The 20,301-nt window shown below is 34.2% G+C and overlaps 1 protein-coding gene across 1 annotated transcript; it reads left to right on the forward strand.

Moving 5' to 3' along the window:
- Positions 1-8,221: 8,221 nt before the first annotated feature.
- On the forward strand, positions 8,222-20,041 carry LOC128550821 (C-type lectin lectoxin-Lio2-like). Its single transcript, XM_053530648.1, has 5 exons — positions 8,222-8,226; positions 10,921-11,069; positions 16,097-16,140; positions 17,346-17,430; positions 19,824-20,041. Exons 1-5 carry the CDS (start codon positions 8,222-8,224, stop codon positions 20,039-20,041), a joined length of 501 nt encoding a protein of 166 aa, XP_053386623.1.
- The last annotated feature ends 260 nt before the right edge of the window (positions 20,042-20,301 follow it).

Consider the following 20,301-nt stretch of genomic DNA (forward strand, 5'->3'; position numbering starts at 1 on the left):
ATTTTAATTTGTTAAATACTATAGATATTTACTAAACTAATGGAATGACATATCAACATAAATTTTATTTATTTGTTCTTAAACCCTATCATTTGTCCATTTTAACAGAAAAAACTAATGAAATTATACATGTAACAACAGTAGAGAGTTTATATGTATTTAACCTACAACATTTACCTGGATTTCGCGGTGATTGCCGGTGGTTCACCGCGATCCATCGCAATTCACCGCGACCCGCTGAGATTATTCCTCGTGACTCGCCGCGGGCATTTATTGATACTTCTATTGCGGTGTATTATATAATCACCGCGATTTTTCGCTCTTGTCAACAGCCGTTCAATGTGAAAAAATCATCGCAATTTTCCACTCAAGGCAAATATTTGTGCCGGTGGTAACGCGGAAAAAGCAAAATCCGCGAGCCAGGGACTGTACTTAACAAAACAGGATTACACTTGTTGTAACCACTTAGCAGCAGAATATTCTGTTTATTCCATGGCACGTTACTCAAACTCATAAAAGATGTAATTACGACGTAAATTATCGCGTAATTTGATAACACATGGATGTCATTTTCTCTAAAGGATTCATCGATTCCCGTATTTCTATACATAATCCTGTTTTAGAATCACATTTACGTGAAGTCAAGCAGCGGGATATCAGAATAAATTTAATTTCTATGCAAAGCAAAACTCTCATTATTGAATAAAGAACTTAGCTAGTATAATCACATTCGGTGATCTCTTTGACAGACTAAAGACACATCGAAACATCTATGTTTACTTCTTTTAGATTTTGTTTGCAACAAAATAACTGCCTTATACCAAAATAAAAATACACAGCGTCAAGAAAATAATCATAAATTTATGTCCGAATTTCTTTTAATAAATGGGAAAAGGCAAAGAAGTGATTATCTAACTATTAAACAGAAGAAGCCACCATAATTGTAACAATGCACACACATACAAATTTCACAAACGTGTTATACTGACATGCTGATGGTTCAAATGGTACAAATTAATTCTAGAATGTTTTAAAATATGGTTTATTAGTGTTGGCTTCAGTGGCTTTTTCTATCTGATATTTTACCATTTTGTAATAAAGACAGAGCTTTTAGTAGGAGTTGCCTTACTACTGTCAATATAATATCAATCAAATCTGGAATCTTTTGGAAGCATATAACGCGGCTATGTAGAATTTTCTTTCAAACGTCACTTATTGTGCTACATGTATGTGAAATTGCAATTCGCAACCTTTGTGTAATTTGGTCATACAGTTTTTGTATCATTTTTGTTAAGAAGCGAATCGCTTAGAACGTTTTAATTATCACAGCTAAGCATAATCGTCGCAGCCGCTTTTTTCATCTTCAATAAATGCTTAGGGTATCCGGTCCACACAAAAGCAAGTTCTATACATCAGTACTATTAAACTATATTAAATATTGATGCCTGGTACGACAATATGAATTTGTTATCATTTGAAAGTGTATTGACCAAAGAACATATGGATTACACGTCAAAATGTGTTATAGAATTTTTATTTTTTTACTTTATAGTTTCAATGATGCTTCAACAAAAATGCAGTTATTACAGAGTAAGGTTTATCATTTCCTAATAAAAACATGACTGTTGTAATTTGTGCATATAATTATGGTCATCTTATTTACTAATTCATGTTCAGCAGACACAACTCTTTCAAATGCTACCAAAAAAAAAAAGAAAAAACAAAAACAAACAAAACATGGGGTTACCAGGCATCAAAATGTTATCTATTTGTGGATCGGATACCTTAAAACTCGCCGTTATAGTCCATTTATTTACCTAAGATATGGCCCAAAGTGCAGCAATACGTCAATGCAGCATGCACCGAAAGTATTGCTACAGTCTAAACTAAGTTAATTAGCCCAAAGTGCAGCAATACGTCAATGCAGCATGCACCGAAAGTATTGCTACAGTCTAAACTAAGTTAATATTCGTTGTTTTTAACGAATACAAAGTCGTCGACTTGCATAGATAATCAGACAGTTGTAAAGTAACCTAGAGATTTTGGCAAACACCAACTTGAATTATATAAATTAATGAAGCTGACACTACAAAAATGTTCGGTCACTGTGTCTTAGTCTTCAAGTGGTATAAACGATTCACAAATGGCCTAGAGTTGCTAAATGACAGCGAATGTCGAGGGAGAAAATAAAAAAGAATATCCGCGATTGGACGTTTACGTCAATCTTTGACGCCTTGAATAAAGACCAACTACACTAAGTGTGCAACCTGTCTGGTATGCTTGGCATAAGAGTTCATACTGTTTCAAGTATTCTTTCCGAACAACTTGTTACGATTTAAGTATAATTGTTATTCAAAATTTCACAAATACAAATATAGCAAACTTAAATTAAAGCACCTCGATGAAGTAACGACGTCGTTAACATCGTTAATGTTCCGAAATAATTATGATCACCGTGCGCCGGCTTCGTAGATGAAGGTTTTCGAGGAGGCATAACTTCTTACTGTATGCTCATAATCACATCAAATTTGCGGTAAAATTAATAGTAAGATTTCGAATAATGATGGTATATTTCATGCTTCGTTTCATTAATGAATATAAAAGCTAGAGACAAAGTTTTCTTTTTTAACAGCCCTCGCATCAGACTCGTGTTGTCTGCATGATACCTTGCCATATGTAACATCACTCACGCGCCCTAGCACCGGTTCAAATGGCACTCTGTTATAAAACAGAAACACTGACTCCATGATCTCAAAAATACATATAAAGAACATTTAACGCCACTTAGTGTAAGTACGGGGAGACGTTTTAAGGCCACCAATAGGCACTGAAAGATTGCTGTCGTATTAGTTAATGAAATATGTAAGGAGAACCTTCGGAAGATTAACGCTTGTAGGTAATATCATCTACTTAGGAGAAATTATATACCTGTCTAATGGCTTGAATATGACTTTTTTTAAAACCGTTGATGCATCATTTATTATTAAACCCGTATCTTGATGGCAAATCTCTGGATCAATATTCATTTGTAATACATTAGATATCCTCTTAGGATCGTTAAAAGCAAGGAATCAGTTGAGACCAGACATATATCATATATTCTAATTTGGTTGTTTCTGTTAAAACACGCCTATGCTTAAATGGCATGTTAACGTGCGATGACGTCAATGTTTTTGTTGCTTTTAAAGATTTTGTATTATTTGTTTTAAGTGAGTTGGGTTTTACGGCAAATCGACACAAAATGGCCATATATCGCCGAGTTATTTGTTGCTTTAAAACAAATAACTCGGCGATATATGACCATTTTGCGTCGATTCGCCGTAAAACCCATCTCACTTAAAACAAATAATACAAAATCAAACAAAGAACTACCGGTATATGATTATAGAAAAATATAACGTATTAATTTCTAAGTGTATCTGAGGTTCAATTCAATAAAATACTCAGAAGTATCTAATCACTTTCTCGATTATTTGAAAACATATCATCATCACATATCTTCATTGGACAAGCAAAGAATAAGAGATATGATTTACGAAGTTGTTTTTCATAAAAAGAGATTTCATTTGAAACGCGAGGAAAGGTTTATTTTCATCTAACACTAACGTAACGTGACTCTGAATAAAACACTCACGTTAACCATGTCCAGCATTATACGAGTAACAAATTTCATTTCATGCGTACGATTGCCAACAGAAACAAACTAGATGTTCTAATATCATAGAAATCAGTTTCTCTTAGTAGACTATTAATTAGTGAGGTATTGTAGCTCAAAATATGTAGGAACAATTATAAATGACCTCAGGAACTTCTATCTAGTTAGCTGGGAGAGGGTATCCTTGTATTGCAGTGTCTGACTGATACATACCTGTTGTGCTGGCAAAACATTTTCACTCTCAGATGAGTTTGATAATAAAACTTTATTTGTCATTTATATCTAAATTGCTTGTTTAAAACTAAATTTTAAGTTAATGACTATTTTCTAATAACTTTTCAGTATTGATGGTCAGTCTCAGTTGGAATTTAATCTTGAAGTTTTAGTTAATTGAATATTAAAATTTCAAACTCAAACTAAGCTGAGATCGAGACGCAATTTATGAACATGAGGTTTTATCCCTTGTTTAATCGTATTAGACACCAGAAGATCTACATCGCCACTCGGACAACTAATATGAATAACATATTTTAAAACAATCGCATAAGAATGTGATAAAAGTTCACCAAAATACAGCTGGCTATACTTGCGTTTGGATTTTATAAAATTACTGAATTTTTAATAATGTTCTCCTCTGTACTGATATATCGGGAGGCACTCATACAGTTTAACTAAAATTGTCAATTATTTGGTAACTTAAAGACACATTAACAAAGTATCAGCTGATTTGAACTGGTTTGCTTGCGACAAACCTCACTTTTAAAGCCCTGCCACATACATATGTATATAACAAGACAGTGTCATTTAAAAGTTACTCTCCACCAAGTGAATCCCTAATTAACGAAAGAGTAACCACAAAAACAGACAAAAATGCCCATGTAAAGATATATAAATCAAAACCCATGGAACAGTAAACAAACCTACTTAATGACTTTGCAGAAGCCAGGGTAACAAAGGCAGCACCATTAAGGGCACGACCAAGCAGGGCAGTAGTAATACATCCCAATTTGGGATTTCAGAGCTAGCTGGCACGGAGTCCCCCTCTTGTTCCGTCAACGCATAAGAGGAAAGCGTAGTTACCAACTGAAAAGGGACTGAACACTATACATGCAGTGTGCCATAGAACAATACGGCCATAGCCTCTTGCATTAAAACTTTTGATAATAATAATTTCAATAAAAATATTCTCGAGAATTTTACGACGTTTATATATCGCATCTCTATCAAAGGCAGGTTGTCCTTAGAATTACTTTGACTTTAACCAATAATTCCGAATATTAAGATGATAATTTTTTTGAAGTTTATGATAAATGTAGCCCGACTGAAGAAACTTTTTGGTAATAGCAATATTACGCAGATAAGAGTCTTCAACATGACTTTGTGCTCTGGCATTTTGTAGCAGTAAATTATCAGATATCAGCCTAATAACATGTGGCACGGAGTACGTCTCCATTTCGGTGGTGAGGGAAACTGACAATTTATGTCAACCGCACGCATATAAATTCCCAATTTTCCTTTATGTACGTTACTGACCGTTCCAAGGCGGTGCCATTATTTTCAACTTGCTTTTTTCCGTTTTGCATCATATGTTATGTATATTGTCTTGTTTGTTAGTGGTGTAACTTTCTTTACTCTCCCTGACGCCTTACATTTTTGTTGCCCCTCTCCTTTTACCATTAGAAAGGTAAGGTACCACCATACCCTTAACGGTGCTCCACTATGTTGCTTTTTCTTACTTGTCTGTTTGTTTTGCTTTGTCTTTGAGTGTGTTTAACAGGTTTATGTTAGTATATGTATGTCTTAGTTTTGTGGGCATCAATGTTTACATTGATGATGTTTGCATTGTAGGGATACTTCGTTCTCAGAACGTGTCTTTCCCTTTGATTATTCATCCTTGCTTTTTCCCCACCACTTCTTTCTCCACCATATTCCGGGGTTTTTTTTGTCGTCATCAGTTTTGAAAATGATCCCAAAATTTCGAATACTTACTTTACCAAACTAATAAGTTATTTCATGTGAACTTTTCGGTACATGGTATATTGGAAAAATAGCCCTTTTGTGGAAAAAGCGTCGACATGATCCGTGTCTGTATCTTTGAAAGGAAAATGACTTTAGAACCAACAGTAAATAGAGAAGGATTTTTCATCCTTTTTACATACACATCTACTTGCTTTTTGTCATCAGTTAGGTCACAACAGAACTAGAAACGTAAATATTTTTACATATTGATGTCTGAATTTAATATCGGGTGCCTAACATGTTTTTATATGTGTCACGTCCTTTTTGTCAATTTTATTCAGGCTATCGAACTTATTCTTAATTTGTACTTTATACAAACAGTTCATTTCAGCAGGGCTTTGTTTATCTATTGGCAAGCAACCATCCTGTTTCAATTTCGCCAGTAAAAGCCTAATATGCTTTTAAAATTCCTGTCTATATTGCTTTTGTATCACGTTTATGTTATGATACTGTTAAGATAATATGGGCGTAAATAATTTATTTGTACAATACAAAATAATTAGTAAAAGAACGATAATGAGGATCCTCCTATGACATTGATAGGAATCTAAGACTCTAAGTGCTAATACAAAACATAAAAAGTAAACCTACATTACAAAATGAAAAAAAAAATTTAACACATCTGTGATGTATACTTGGTGTAAGAACTTCAAAGCAGTGCATGGTACTTTGAAAACAAACCCGAAACGTCACCAGTGAAATTATTGATGAAAATATATAATATTTTATCACTGGTGTAGATAGGAATATCCGGCTCGAGGGTAACCTTTTGCGCTTCTATCACAATGACTGAGCAACAATTGTTTAGGCACGAGTTTTATCCCAAGGTTTATTTTGTTGGATTTCCAGTCATGTTGGTATTCATGGAAACGAGGATGCTGATATTGCAGCAAAGAAATCCCTTTCATTATCACAATCTAATTTGAAATTACCACATACCGATTTTAGGCCCAATATAAACAAATACATTTTATCTAAATGGCAATCGTCATGGAACAATGCTTCATTCAATAAACTTCATGATATCAAACCTACTCTAGGGGAATGGCATCAAGGGAACATATCTGTTCGCAGGGAGGAAGTTGTTCTTTCTCGCTGTCGAATAGGTCATACCCGTTTGACTCATTCTTATCTTTTGAATAAAGAAGATCAACCCGAATGTGTACCATGTCAAACACCACTATCTATTAAACATATTTTAATCGACCGTGTGGACTTTGCCACACAACGCAGTACATATTATGACGTTCAGTCTTTGAAAGAGTTATTTGAAAACGTTTCAGTCGGAAATATTTTATCGTTTTTAAAGCAGATAGGAATATATAAAAAATCTAACATTTCATATTTTTATTTACATCTTGCAATATTATTATGTTTGCAGCTGATATTGTAACACATACGTATACATTGTTACATAACTGATTTTAGATATGCTTTACATTTTTACATGGATGTTTTTAGATATGTTTTAAATTATTCATAGTATAGTGTTCTTTACATTTTTACATGGATGTTTTTAGGTATGCTTTACATTTTTATATCAATATTTATGCTTTACAGTTGGCGTTTGCAATATGACTTCTTCTCGGCGATATATGACCTATATCGCCCCTTAGTTCAAAACCCAGTCGGTTAAAAGCTTTTTTAATCACTATCTTAATCAGTAACTCTTTCTCTCAACGGAGTATTTCATTTTTGGTTATTTAAAACAATATATGAACTAAAATCGGCTCTTGTGTTACCTAAACATTGTCACTGGTTTAAACATATTTTATTGCATACCAATTTATATTTACATCTCAAATACAAAACTTAACATGCAAAAGGGTTGGGTAACAAGTTCTCTCAACATTATTACATACCCTCCCCTTAACAAATTTCACTTACATGAGATTCGGCTATGCAAAAAAATATATTTTTGAAGTAAAAAAGTAGAGGGAAAGAGGAAAGAAAAGAAAGTAAGACGAGTTGTAGTTAGATCAAGTACAACATGTTCTTTATAATTCGCATGGCACTGGTATTTTAGTTATTGTTTTGTAGATTTTAATTCTTTGTCATGTTGTTGCAGGACTAGAACTAGATGAAATTAGACACAAAAGTCACTGCTTTTTTATTTTTTATTGCCACTTAACATAATCATTCTTGTGATGTGTGAATATCTATATAAATAATATCAAAAAATGTTTGATGAACATGCTGAAAGTATTCGTTTTTAATTGCCCTACTCTACTTCTTTTTACTTATTAATTATCGTTGCTATCTTTTTACTGCCTTTTTGCACCCGTCGTCGGACAGCTGTAAAACGATGTGCATATTTCAAGAAAAGGAATTAACAAGCTCAACGCACTCAGTCTCATCTCAGCGAGTTTATAATGTTTACTGATTGGGCTGCTGAATAAAAATTTCTGACAACCGTCATGTCGATGATTGCATGCTTAACGTTTGGTCTTTCGCAGCTCGTTCTTTACGGAAAATTTTATCGGGTTTTGGCCAGTATTAGTAGATCTATTAGGTCCGAGACCACAAATTCAAAAACAGTACATGAGAATGAGGTAAGTGTATAAGCGTCTGTGTATTCTGATTGGTCAGTCATGTAAACAAACCCAAGAAGTGATTATTTATTTCAAAATTGAGATATTTTTACTGCAATTACAGTATTTTATGTGTATTGAAAAACAAGTCTTATCAACCGAATTTCTCCCGCCATGCCAACGAAGTAAACATGGGGTCATCTCAATCACACGAAAATTACTTAAATAAAGAATCACTATTCGTATGTTTTACGTCCGATATTTTGGTAGAACTAAGATAGTTCTTGAAAAACATGTAATTAGATATACATGTACATGTTTCGATTTATGGAAGGCCGTACGCGCCATTATATTATAATGCAAGCCTATAGGAAAACAATTGTTGGTCTCTAACCTACATTAGAGCTAAAATACGACTTTGTCGGAAGCCATCACAGGTAATGACAATGGTCACCAGTCTGTTGTAAATGATATAGAAAGACGTTTTCGTCTAAAAATAAGCGTGAAATTGGAATATTTTGTAATTTTTGTCCTCTTCTTTTTGACAGGTGTGCCCATTTGTATCTGAGCTCTTGGACCAAAATATTATTTTTGTCTCAGTAATGTCAGAGAATAATAAAAAATAATAGACTTTTGATTAAAATTAATAGACTAAATTTCATTTTTTATGAAATGAATAATATTTCAGCTTCCCAGCCAAATCCAATGGAGATAACTTTAACTTTCACGAAATATTGCAATCAGATGACGACAGGGTCATCAAGTTGCTGACTTATTTGTTTGGCTTAAAACTTTCGAAACGACAAATGATACGTGCGATTCTCTTGTTTGGTGAATTATATTACTCACAAATGCGCGACAGGAAGGCAGCTTGCAATGATGAAAAAGAGAACTGCGACAATGAAAGTCGAAGCAACGATGACGGAAGTCAAGATCACGATGTGTGAAAGTAGAGATCTAGTTGGTGAAAAAGTTGCAATTTCAATGATAAATGCTGAAACTACGATGATAAAATTAAAAGCCGGAACTAAGATGGAGAAATCATGAAAGCCGAAAGTGAAAAAAAGATGTCAAAAGTCAAAACCACAATGATGAAAGTCAAATGCTGAAACTTCTATGATGAATGCTAAAAGCACGATGGTTAAATCTTTCGACATTCGTCCTCATTGTTTCATGTTTGCATCATAGTGGTTTTTCTTTCTTCTTTCAACATCGTGGTTTCTTCTTTCAACATTGTAGTTTCTTCTTTCAATATCATGGTTTATTCTTTCAACATCGTGGTTTATTCTTTCAAGATCGTATTTTCTTCTTTCAACATAGTGGTTTCATCTTTCAACAGCGTGGTTTTATCTTTCAGCATCGTGGTTACGTCTTTCAACATCCTGGTTTCTTCTTTCAACATCCTGGTTTCATATTTCAACAACGTAGTTTCTTCTTTCAACATCGTAGTTTATTCTTTCAGCATCATAGTTTCTTCTTTCAACATCGTGGTTTCATCTTTCAACATCATGGTTTCTTTTTTCAACATCGTGGTTTCTTCTTTCAATATCGTGGTTTTGTCTTTTAGCATCGTAATTTATTCCTTCTATATCGTGGTTTCGTCTTTCAGCATCGTGATTTCTTTTTTCTATATCGTGGTTTCTTCTTTCAACATCGTAGTTTCCTTCTTTTAAAATCGAGGTTTCTTCTTTCAACATCGTGGTTTCATCTTTCAATATCGTGATTTCTTCTAACAACATCGTGGTATCGAGCATTGTTTTGGAGAAAGAAAAATATAACCACAATAGTTTTTTCCTGAGCTTCATGACACAAGACGTTTGTTTTAATCATAGAAGTGCATTTTGATATCAAGTTATCAAACGTTAAGTTCAATTCATTTAGAAAGCAAATCCTTCAGTTTGGACAAAAGTGTTGTGCAATATCTCCGTAGCAAAAGTTATAAGATATATATCAAAACATTGCAACGTTGCGTTTCATTATGTACTAAGTGTATATCGTACCCTTATTGTGATTCATGCACAGTATTGTTTTGATTAAAGTTTTCAATGTCGAAGCTTAAAACATGGTAAACTGCCTATATCAAGTCTTACTACAGAATTGTCAGAAGTGAAAGGTCATTGTACAGTCTGCCGCTTGAAAGCATAGGTCACAGATGCCACTAAGAATATATAAATCCCTTTTGGTCAAGATTCAACTCAGAGTATGTGATTCTCCTTGGTTAAGATATCCTTTCAGTGTTCAGTAAATGGCATGCCAACATTTATTAGTCTGTTTTGTAAGCTTATATAGAATGCAGATTTTAGTGTGATACTTTTTCGATATACTGATGTTCTCGATATTGTTTCAAATCAATTAGTATACTTGAGTCTAAGACTTATCTATGATGCAATTATCGCTACACCTATACAAAACAGAATTAATTATGTTCTGAACCGTGTTAATTAATAATGAATTGTAAAAAATGTAACAAGCTATAACAGCACTTTTTCTCACAGATTCATGTTTAAATAAAGCGCGGGAAATGTACGACACAAACCAGAATACGATTAACGTAAGAATTACTGTTTGATTTTATTACTGTACACATAGCGTAACGTTATGTATTTATCGTATAATAACGTTCTTGAATCAAAAACATTACTAATAAAAAAACAAAAATGCAACTAGAATAGAAATACAGACAGCAGGTATTATTTCATGTACATGTATAAACAGGTACCTGGATAGAATAATTGATTCCAGATGTGTACTGGATAACTTCCTTTCATGGCGAACCAAGCAGAACCAGAACTTTATGACAGGAAGAGCAGTAATTCCATGTCTGGCAGGCCCAAAATCTGTACCAGTATTGTCCCGCCGCATTAGTATATAGGCCTCACAGAAAAAGATTAGTCCGATTTGCAAATTGTCCTACGGTAGTGCGTAGACTATAATATATAGTACAGACCTATTACAGTATGTCAAACTATGATGACGCCTTCTACTTACAGTATTATGAAAAGCCGTTTTATATACGGAATACCGTTACATTGAGAGTCGTGCAGTAGTCCCGTTTTCTCCGTGCAATAGTCACATTGTAAGTCAACAAAACAATAAAACGTAAGCCCTGATTGAACTTTTTAACCGACTCTAGTGTCTATTGAATATATATATCTAAAGTGAACAGTGTTAACTTTGTGAATCACACAGTTTCAAACGACAACAGTAGTTTTTATCGTCATAGTATATTTTTATCATTTGAGGTGTAATCATCTAATGTGTGATACATAATGAAATTAATTACATTTATAATACAATATTGCCTAACCAAGTTTTAATGATTTTTTTTTAATTTAGCACGTGGCCTCTATTTAGAGTGTTCTTTTTATATTGAAAAGAAAACAGAATCAATAAATATATGATTATTGATGAAAATTATTAATGATATTAAGCGTTAAGTTAAAAATCTCTATTTTCTTATTACAAGATGAAAATTATTAAGTACACTGAATATATGATTGAATGAACGAGTACAAGTCTGTTGCGGCGGAGGTGTAAAAGATGTTATGCTTGACTTTGAATCTTTAAGTTTTCCATTTGCGGAATGTTCGATCCTTGAATGCGGCAGATATTTTGTTTTCTTTTTCCCTATTTCAAATATAACTATATAAGTTACTATCACTGTAAAACTTTCTTGTTTGCTATGTGGAACATATTTGTACATTAATATCTTTTACAGGAATTGTAAAGTTTCTTCTCAGATCACTGCGGAAGGCGGCAGCGTCACAGGATGAAACTACGAAGACGACAACGACCATAGTGGTAGTGATATATATACTGATAAAATAGAGACACGATCCATGCACCTTTTAGAAAAGACTTACAGCGACAACAACGGAGATGGAACATTTTTAGACGAAAGTTAGATGTAGAAGATAATGCTGGATATAATGAGGATAATGATATGTAAGATCATTTATAGAATGTAGATGCAGCGGTCAAAAGAAATGAAATGCTGGAAATATCATACATGAGGAAAGAAACGAACAAAGAACAATATTATGAGTAGCTTAGGTGACATCAGTCAAGAATTACGAATCGGGGCGGAAGAATGTAAAAAGAACAACGTTTGTATTTTACGGTAAGAGATCTACAGGAACCATTTTTCCTTACTTATGTTGTAGGACTTTGCTCTGTTAGAAATCGAAATGCTCATTTTAATGAACACGGTGTTTTGAATCGAAAGCATGTCAATTTACGCACTTAAATTTTATGACATTCAAAGAGATGCCCGGTTTCAAACTACGCTGATGAACTTAGAATCCTTCAACCAGCAGGACCTAGTGGAAGGGGCAATATTCTACCGATATATTTGACAGTGATATAACAAAACTTAAGGTCAACGCAGGCTATGCTTATAGTTGCAAAACACGGGCAGTGAAAAATAAAACATCAAAATTGCTTGCCGAAGAAATGCTTGTGTGAGAAACATTGGATACTGATAATGGATGCAGTAAGTGAGAAGAAAATCTGGAGGAAGCAAGAACATGTTATGAGTGCACAAAAAGGAAGAGAATTGTAATAGATGTACTAAACGTGGTAGACAGTCAATGTCTTGCTCAACAAGAAAGGAACAATCACTGCAAGTTTGACTTAGGCCAAAATAACAACATACCCTACCCATGTAGACCTAGTCGGTTCCAGCTGTTTGATGTACGTATAAGTGAATACGTTTTCATACATTTCATGCAGTAATTACTGCATTCACTGTTGCTAGGTATAGGATCGATAACGCCCAACAGTTCAACACCCTATCCATTAAAAGCTTTTTACAAAATAAAATCTAAGTAGCAGAGTGTGACTATCTTAAAAAGTATCACAGTCGGAAAATATTAGCCTACACTACTACTCTTTACGTATTTATAAGCATTGCTTTTTTGTACAGTCGGCGGAAAGGTGAAAACCCATATTCTAACAAAACGAAGTAACGCATTCGAGGAAATTAATTTCATCACAGAAAATAAAGAAAGTGACTGATTATTGCTGAATTCAGATACCTGGCTGTTATCATGTCGATATATTTTTGTCTTTGGCTGCTTTTTCTTTATAAAGGGACCTTGGCCAGCACTAAGTTTACTAAGTTTCTTCAGTATGTGGATCTCGGAGGGTTTACCTGTCAGGCTGCCCAGATCATTTTTGATGAAAAAGTAGGGACCTTAGCGAAGTGCGTTTTGAAGTGTTACGATGCCACAATGTGTTATGGCGTTTTTTACCAACCTCAAAAATTGAGCTGCGTTGGATGCGAAGAACCGTTTTTCACAGGTGACGTCGCACTGCTACTAAATGGCACACGGTATTATAGACGTCAAAGTAAGTGTCTTATCTCATATTTTAAAAATTTGGCTTATTACAAGAAATTTTATCACTATATTAATGAATTTATGGCAACCCGTGAGAAAATTTATTAAAACGGCCACGTTACTTTAGAAATATTATATCCCAAACAGTGATTTGTTATTGAATAAAATCATGGTTTGGAGCTTAGATGCAAAGACATTGCGCCCTCGTGTGATATAATGATAAGCACCTGTATGACAAACCTCGATTTTATTCAAAAGTGAGAAAAAATCACTGAAATATGTTATTCTGTTTCGTTGCTATGACATAATAAGTGTGACGTACAAACAGTGATTTCGTGCACAATAATACACAGTTTTAATGTTTTTTTAATAGGTAAATAAATTGGGTTGTGTTAGAGAATGATTTTAAATTAAAACGTTTGACATGTTAGATAATTCCAAATAATGTGTAAAAAGATCAGCTTGAAATGTGCAAATTTCTTACATTTTGGGTAAATATCTCAAAGACAAAACACATAATTCACCACTTTTCATATCATATACTTCTTTATAAATGGTAGAAATTCCATTAAAATCGACTTTACAGAAAAAAATCTTTCGCGAAAATGTTACCACAATTGCGATTTTCCCAAAGACTTCCATTTTAAAATAGAAAAAGGTCGCTCAACACGACAAAAATGTTGCAGGCTCGGTTTGATTTAGCCTGTTCATGGACTGTAGTGGAAATGCATGCTACAGAAATATTTGAAAAAATCTGTTTAACAGAGACATCTTCATGAACAAGACTAATAAGTAAGAATATTAAAAGGTTAGAGTTTCTCGGAATACAGAGCACCCAAAACATCATACACATTAACATTTATCAACACAGGCATTTCATTTTCTGTTGAGTAACAAAACGGAAATGCGGTCATGAACGGGAAGATATTCATGTTCTAATAGGGGAGTAACACCACACCGAAACTTACTAACTTCTGATCAATGGGAAGGAGGGAGAACATGTTTGTGCAAAAGTCTGTTTAGAATGCACAATCAGTTCTGAGCTTCATGCGTCCACATCCACCAGCACTGTTATAATACTTACACATGCGATTTCTTTCCTTTATTTGGCATTCTGGCCATAATTGGCCTTTACTATATCATATCTTCATTTCAGCCCAACGAGCTTAGCCTAGTAACCATACACAATTAACAATGAACGTTTGTTTCACTAAAACAAGTTTTACCATGAACTTCTTGCTTTGATATCTGCTTATATTATCATTAACTGTTACAAATGCGTGATCTGAAGACAGAAACGGTTTCAAATGTCGGTCAATAGAGGGATCCCTCTCCAATTCCCCTGCTGCCGCAACATAAGATGTGTATATTCCAACACCCAAAGAAACTCCCATGCCCCGATTACGCACTGCATCGATACAGACAAATGCTCTAGGACCTATAACTAATGATAATTGGCCGAACAATGCAGTCATATAACTGATAAAGTACATCATATGGAACTCCTCCTACCAAATTACATTTAGCAATTAGTATACCGAGAGCTCGACTGTATTTTTCTAAGTTTCCGGCGAAAATCTAATCATTGGCAATGAAATACTCTAAAACTATTAACTGCCCGACAAGTTTATATTACCACTTGTCTTTAAAAGTACTGTGCAATTGTAAATGGCACAGGTGACAAACCAGACTTTGAACCCGCATAAAGACAGTTTCTATTCCCCGTTAAGTTACAATGGAACTGGAAACGTCAATATATTTCCATACACTGACGCCTGAATTTCATATCCTTGGCGTGACGTTATTTTACGTAAGTCGTTGCATTAATACCTTTATTTAACTCAGTATTGTCAATCTTATTCAGGCTGTTGAACAAATTCATAATATATACATTACAGTTATACATGTAGATACGTATGTAATAATAAGGTTGTTATCTTTGCACTCCTTTTTTAGCGGAAGAATATTGCGCTCCTAAAGTCGCGCAATATTTCCGCTGCAGAATTCTTGCATATTTCCTGATACAAAGCTAATAGCCGATAAATATTTGCCGCCATAAAAGACATCCACAGTGACATTAAAACACATCATGGAATATTGGCTTACTGTTACACTCAGTAGATCTTTATAGAACTACAGCCATACACATAAAAGTGCAATGACTTCCGTTGAAAAATAATATTTTAAATAAGGTTTATCTTGAAAAAAGGCTACGGGGCCAAAACGTCGACATTATCTGGTGTTGATTTTTTAGTATTATATAACTTCCATGGGAAATACATGTGTCGTCGTACGCTATTACAATGTATGTGCATCGAACTGTTTGATACATTATTTAATATACTGGACTGAAATAGTGAAATATTGTTACTGTTTCCGCTCATCGCAAGGTAGATATCATATAGAGACGTATTATAATCGTTTCTTTTTTCAGATATGAACTTACGGGGGCGTTGAAAGAAGTGTCGAATGAGATATACCTATAACTATTAGAACTTTCTTTATCATACATACATAATGATAATATTATATTTGTTTAAAATCTATTTCAGCGTACAAGGTGATTGAAGAGAAAATGTACTGGGATGAGGGACAGGTATTTTTGTCTCTTTCTTACTCTCTTCTCTTCTGTTTAAAATCAATTAAGATAGTAGCAGCCATGATAGATATGATCGGTATTGCAGTTACAAAATCATTCGTAAGACATTTCGCGACATTGTCATATTTCAGTTGTCATAATTGTTTTTACGAGCCTTAACGGGAAATGAAAAAGTCGGTTACTGACTTGTATATTACACCTGAATTCTTCATACTCGTATCTTATAGTGAATAAATATTAATTGCTGGTCTACTGTAGAGGATAATATAATAGGTTAAGGCGAGATTGTTCAAGCTGTTCACTGAAATGTTTAGCTTTCTAAAAGCAGACATTACTAGTAGTTTGGAAAGATAACTTTTTACCATTTTATGCAATAACCACTGGAACCTGACTAAAAAGTAAATTTTATGCAATTCTACATGATATACCTTACCTATGTATACTACGAGAACCATGTTACCAAGTGGGAAAATGTACTGCCCATTTCAATCGTGTTTTTCTCGCCTAAAACTTGCCTGGTGCAAGTAGTCATGACGCCTTAATTGATACTTGTTTAATTAAAAGAAGGCAGACATTTTTCGAATACTTTTCCTGAAAAAGCTTCTTATTTTACAAGCCTTTACGGTGGATGATGAATCCTTTATCAGTTTGCTTATTGCAGGTAAATTCTCCATATTTGCATCTTACCATGTGATGTAACACCTGATCGTGAATGAATCTTAAACGGAGATTACCCTTTGTACGAAATAATGTAATAGTTTTAGACGAAATGGTTCACGCTGATCTCTTGAAATTTTAATTTTTATAAAAACAGTCGTAACTTATGAATGATAACGTGTTATCATTTTACAGCCATGACCACTTGCAACAGACTAGAAAGAAAATGCCACAGTACATGTAATACACTACACTAGATATACTTTGAGAAACATGTTACTCAATGGGAAATTATTCTAGCCAATTCTAACCTAAAAGCCGCAGTTCGGCAAATGGGTAATTTATCTTCCATCGTGCACCAGTCACATTTTCTCAATGTTTATTACCTAAGAGACACTTATGTTTTCGTAATAGTGATAGTATACCTTGTGGTAGGGTATAATACGTACAATAGAACTTTTTTTCTGTACTGGTGACGTTGGCCGTGACGTCTTAAAAGTAATTAAGGCACACATCTATAAGCACTTCATTCTTTCATTTTACAGAAAGTATGTGAAATTCTAGGAGGACGCTTAGCAGACATAAAGACACAAGCAGAGGAAGAATTTTTAGAGAGATACGTCTTTCCCGGTTAGTGGGGTTTTTCTTTTTTCTCTTCTTTTTTTCTTCTTCAATTTTCTGGACATTTTAAAATTTTATTCCTTATAATCTATCAATTACATTTGCGCAAATGGAAATGAGAGTACTGATTTCTACCGTTTTAATGCCAACATAAAAGTAGAGGCTTCCGGGGCCTAGTAGTTAAGTTCACTGACTTTGAACAACTGAACAACACAACTTAATCATGACCGCTTATGGTTCGAAAATATAATTGAGGTGCAAAAATTCTTTCATGTGGGGAAGCTATCTAACTGGCTTTCGGAAAGCTGCGATTCTATCTGGACGCCTGTCCGTGCTTGCAGTCTTCATCAACCATCAAATGTTTATGTCACCATATGACTATACTGTGTCGTTGTGACGCTAAACCCAACAAAAATGCAGCAATAGAGGTTACATGGGTGGAAATATATCTATGACGAAAGAAAATACTCATCTTCTTTTCTGCTTCACCAATTGATTTTACTACTACACTTACCAAATCGTACGTTCGACATTTCCTGACATTTATAAGACATTTTCAGCCTACAGATTACCACTCCCGGATCTATCAATCATTTGTCTTGATGAAAGTATGTATCTAGTTGGATCCATGCCAAAAGTTATTACATAACTTGTCAAGATGATATATATTATTTTATTCTGTAGAAGTTTTATCATCTGTAAGACATATAGAAAAATTGAATTTCTGTTAGCTGTCACTACATATTCTAACAATATCAAAATTCAGTTGAATGGACGAGGTGTAGGTCATGTCTCAGTATGAAGTCTTCGTCGAAGTTGTTGTCGAAAACATATCCTGGACTGAATTGCAGAAAACTGTTTGCAGTGAAGAAGCTTTCTATAATGTATCACTCTTTATATATTTACAAAAATGTCGAGACAATTACATTTTGATTTAAACATATATATGTTTGTTTTGAGTGAAATTGAATATAATATAATAAAATCTGTAAAAAGATTCTTGGAAGCATAGAATGCAACAAAGCAGAATAATAGCAGTCTCGGTTTGACCGACTCTGTCATGAGAAATAATGAAGTATGCAGCACTTCTTACTCCCTCTAGCACTGACTTAAGCGGAACTCTATATTACGCATCTATAGAATGGACTCCATGATCCCAAAGACCAGAAAATATATCTAACCAGAAAGAAACATTTTTGAAATTTCGCATATCGCAAATCGCTTGTGAAAATGTGGAATTTGTCTCGCTTCGTGGTGAAAATATATATATGAAAAACAAACAACTTTTCTTTCTACATATGCGATTGTGCGTTTGGGACACGCACTTCTTTTTTAATCAAATTACCTTGATCGCCAGAGGAAAGATATCGTGCGACCGAAATAAGATATCGCAAGCTCGAAATAAGATGTCGTGCGAAAATAAGATGATGTGCGCCGGAGATAAGATGTCAAGCGCTGCGTATACGATGTCATGTGATCGATATAAGATGTCATGCACTCGAAATAAGATCTTATGCGCTGGAGATAAGATGTCAAGCGCTGCAGATAAGATGTCGTGCGATCGAGATAAGATGTCTTTCGCTCGAGATAAGATATCGAGCGATCAAAATAAGATGTCGTGCGATTGAAATGAGATTCCGTGCCCTCGAGATAAGATATCGTACGATCGAGATGCGATTTAATGCTATCGAAATACTGTGCCGCGAACTTATCTGACTTTGATATTTCTGAAAGTGCGTGCGACTGTTACTTTCAAAATCACGTCACTATTTTTACGTAAGTGACGTCAAAGACTTGAAACGCAACATAAGTATGCGCCACATTGCCGTTAACGACGATAATTATAAATTTTAATCCTGTGAGATGTATATCGGGTTAGTTGAATTTAAAAGGAACCCGCTTCTTTTTGTAGGAGGAAAACTGTGCGTGAGCTGACTAGCACTGACTGCTGTCCATTATTTAAAAAATATTCAAACAATATGACAGATAGTCCTGTCGAGACAGCAGTTAAAATAATTATTTGATGCTACGCTTATTTTCGAAATAATAAAAAAATGTTCGCGATTTTCTGGGACAACTCTCGTTATTTGTATCGAGAAATATGCTATAAAAAAGCATGACTACAATTTTCGTCAATTCTTTTTTCGTCAAGTCTTACACGAAAAATTAGAAATTAATACACAATGTACAAGCAGATCTGTAAACCTTTATCACTTACAGTGAGTGATATGGATTATATCTCACAGATAAAAAACAGTATTTCATTAGTTTCTATTGTTTACTTGAGCAGTGATTCATAAGTTCGTCGATGAAAGAAGCTATCCCGGTATACAGATTACCATCTATATGCAGGTTTAGGTATCTCAGTTCCGGTATAAATGTTTTTGTATGTTTTCTTTCAGGATATAGTCGTAACTTTTGGCTAGGTGCAACAGACTTTAAAAACCTAGGAACGTATCTCTGGCTAGACGGAACCAAAGTTTCTGATTTTTACGTCAACTGGTCGCCAAGACAGCCCAATAGAGAAGAAGAGCATTGTGTTATCGCTTCGAATTTAGACGGTTGGGGATGGCGTGATACGGATTGTCAGAGCAAGCAGTTCAGTTTATGTGAATTTTAATGAAAACAATGTACACATATATATTGTATTTGTAATATTAAAGTTTGTCCATTTAGCTAAAATGTCTTTTACCGTGGTTCAAAGTAGTCATCAAATATATATACACGCTTCCCTGTTTAAACCTAACAAGGTTTGCATTGCTCATGGTCAAAAATCGAAAGATTCAAATGTAGCAGAAGAAAGATCATTATGATAGACTCTATTCTATAAACCGCTTTATAGAGTTTAGTGACATAATGCCATTTTAATTTACGAAGTCG

Source organism: Mercenaria mercenaria, chromosome 18 (assembly GCF_021730395.1).
Source record: "Mercenaria mercenaria strain notata chromosome 18, MADL_Memer_1, whole genome shotgun sequence".
Lineage (NCBI taxonomy): Eukaryota > Metazoa > Mollusca > Bivalvia > Venerida > Veneridae > Mercenaria > Mercenaria mercenaria.

What these genes read in the sequence shown, in the direction of transcription:
- LOC128550821 (XM_053530648.1), top strand. An exon ending in AGTATTGTCCCGCCGCATTA is followed by an intron (nt 11,070 to 16,096) that starts GTATATAGGCCT and finishes AATCTATTTCAG; the next exon opens with CGTACAAGGTGATTGAAGAG. An exon ending in TGTACTGGGATGAGGGACAG is followed by an intron (nt 16,141 to 17,345) that starts GTATTTTTGTCT and finishes TTCATTTTACAG; the next exon opens with AAAGTATGTGAAATTCTAGG.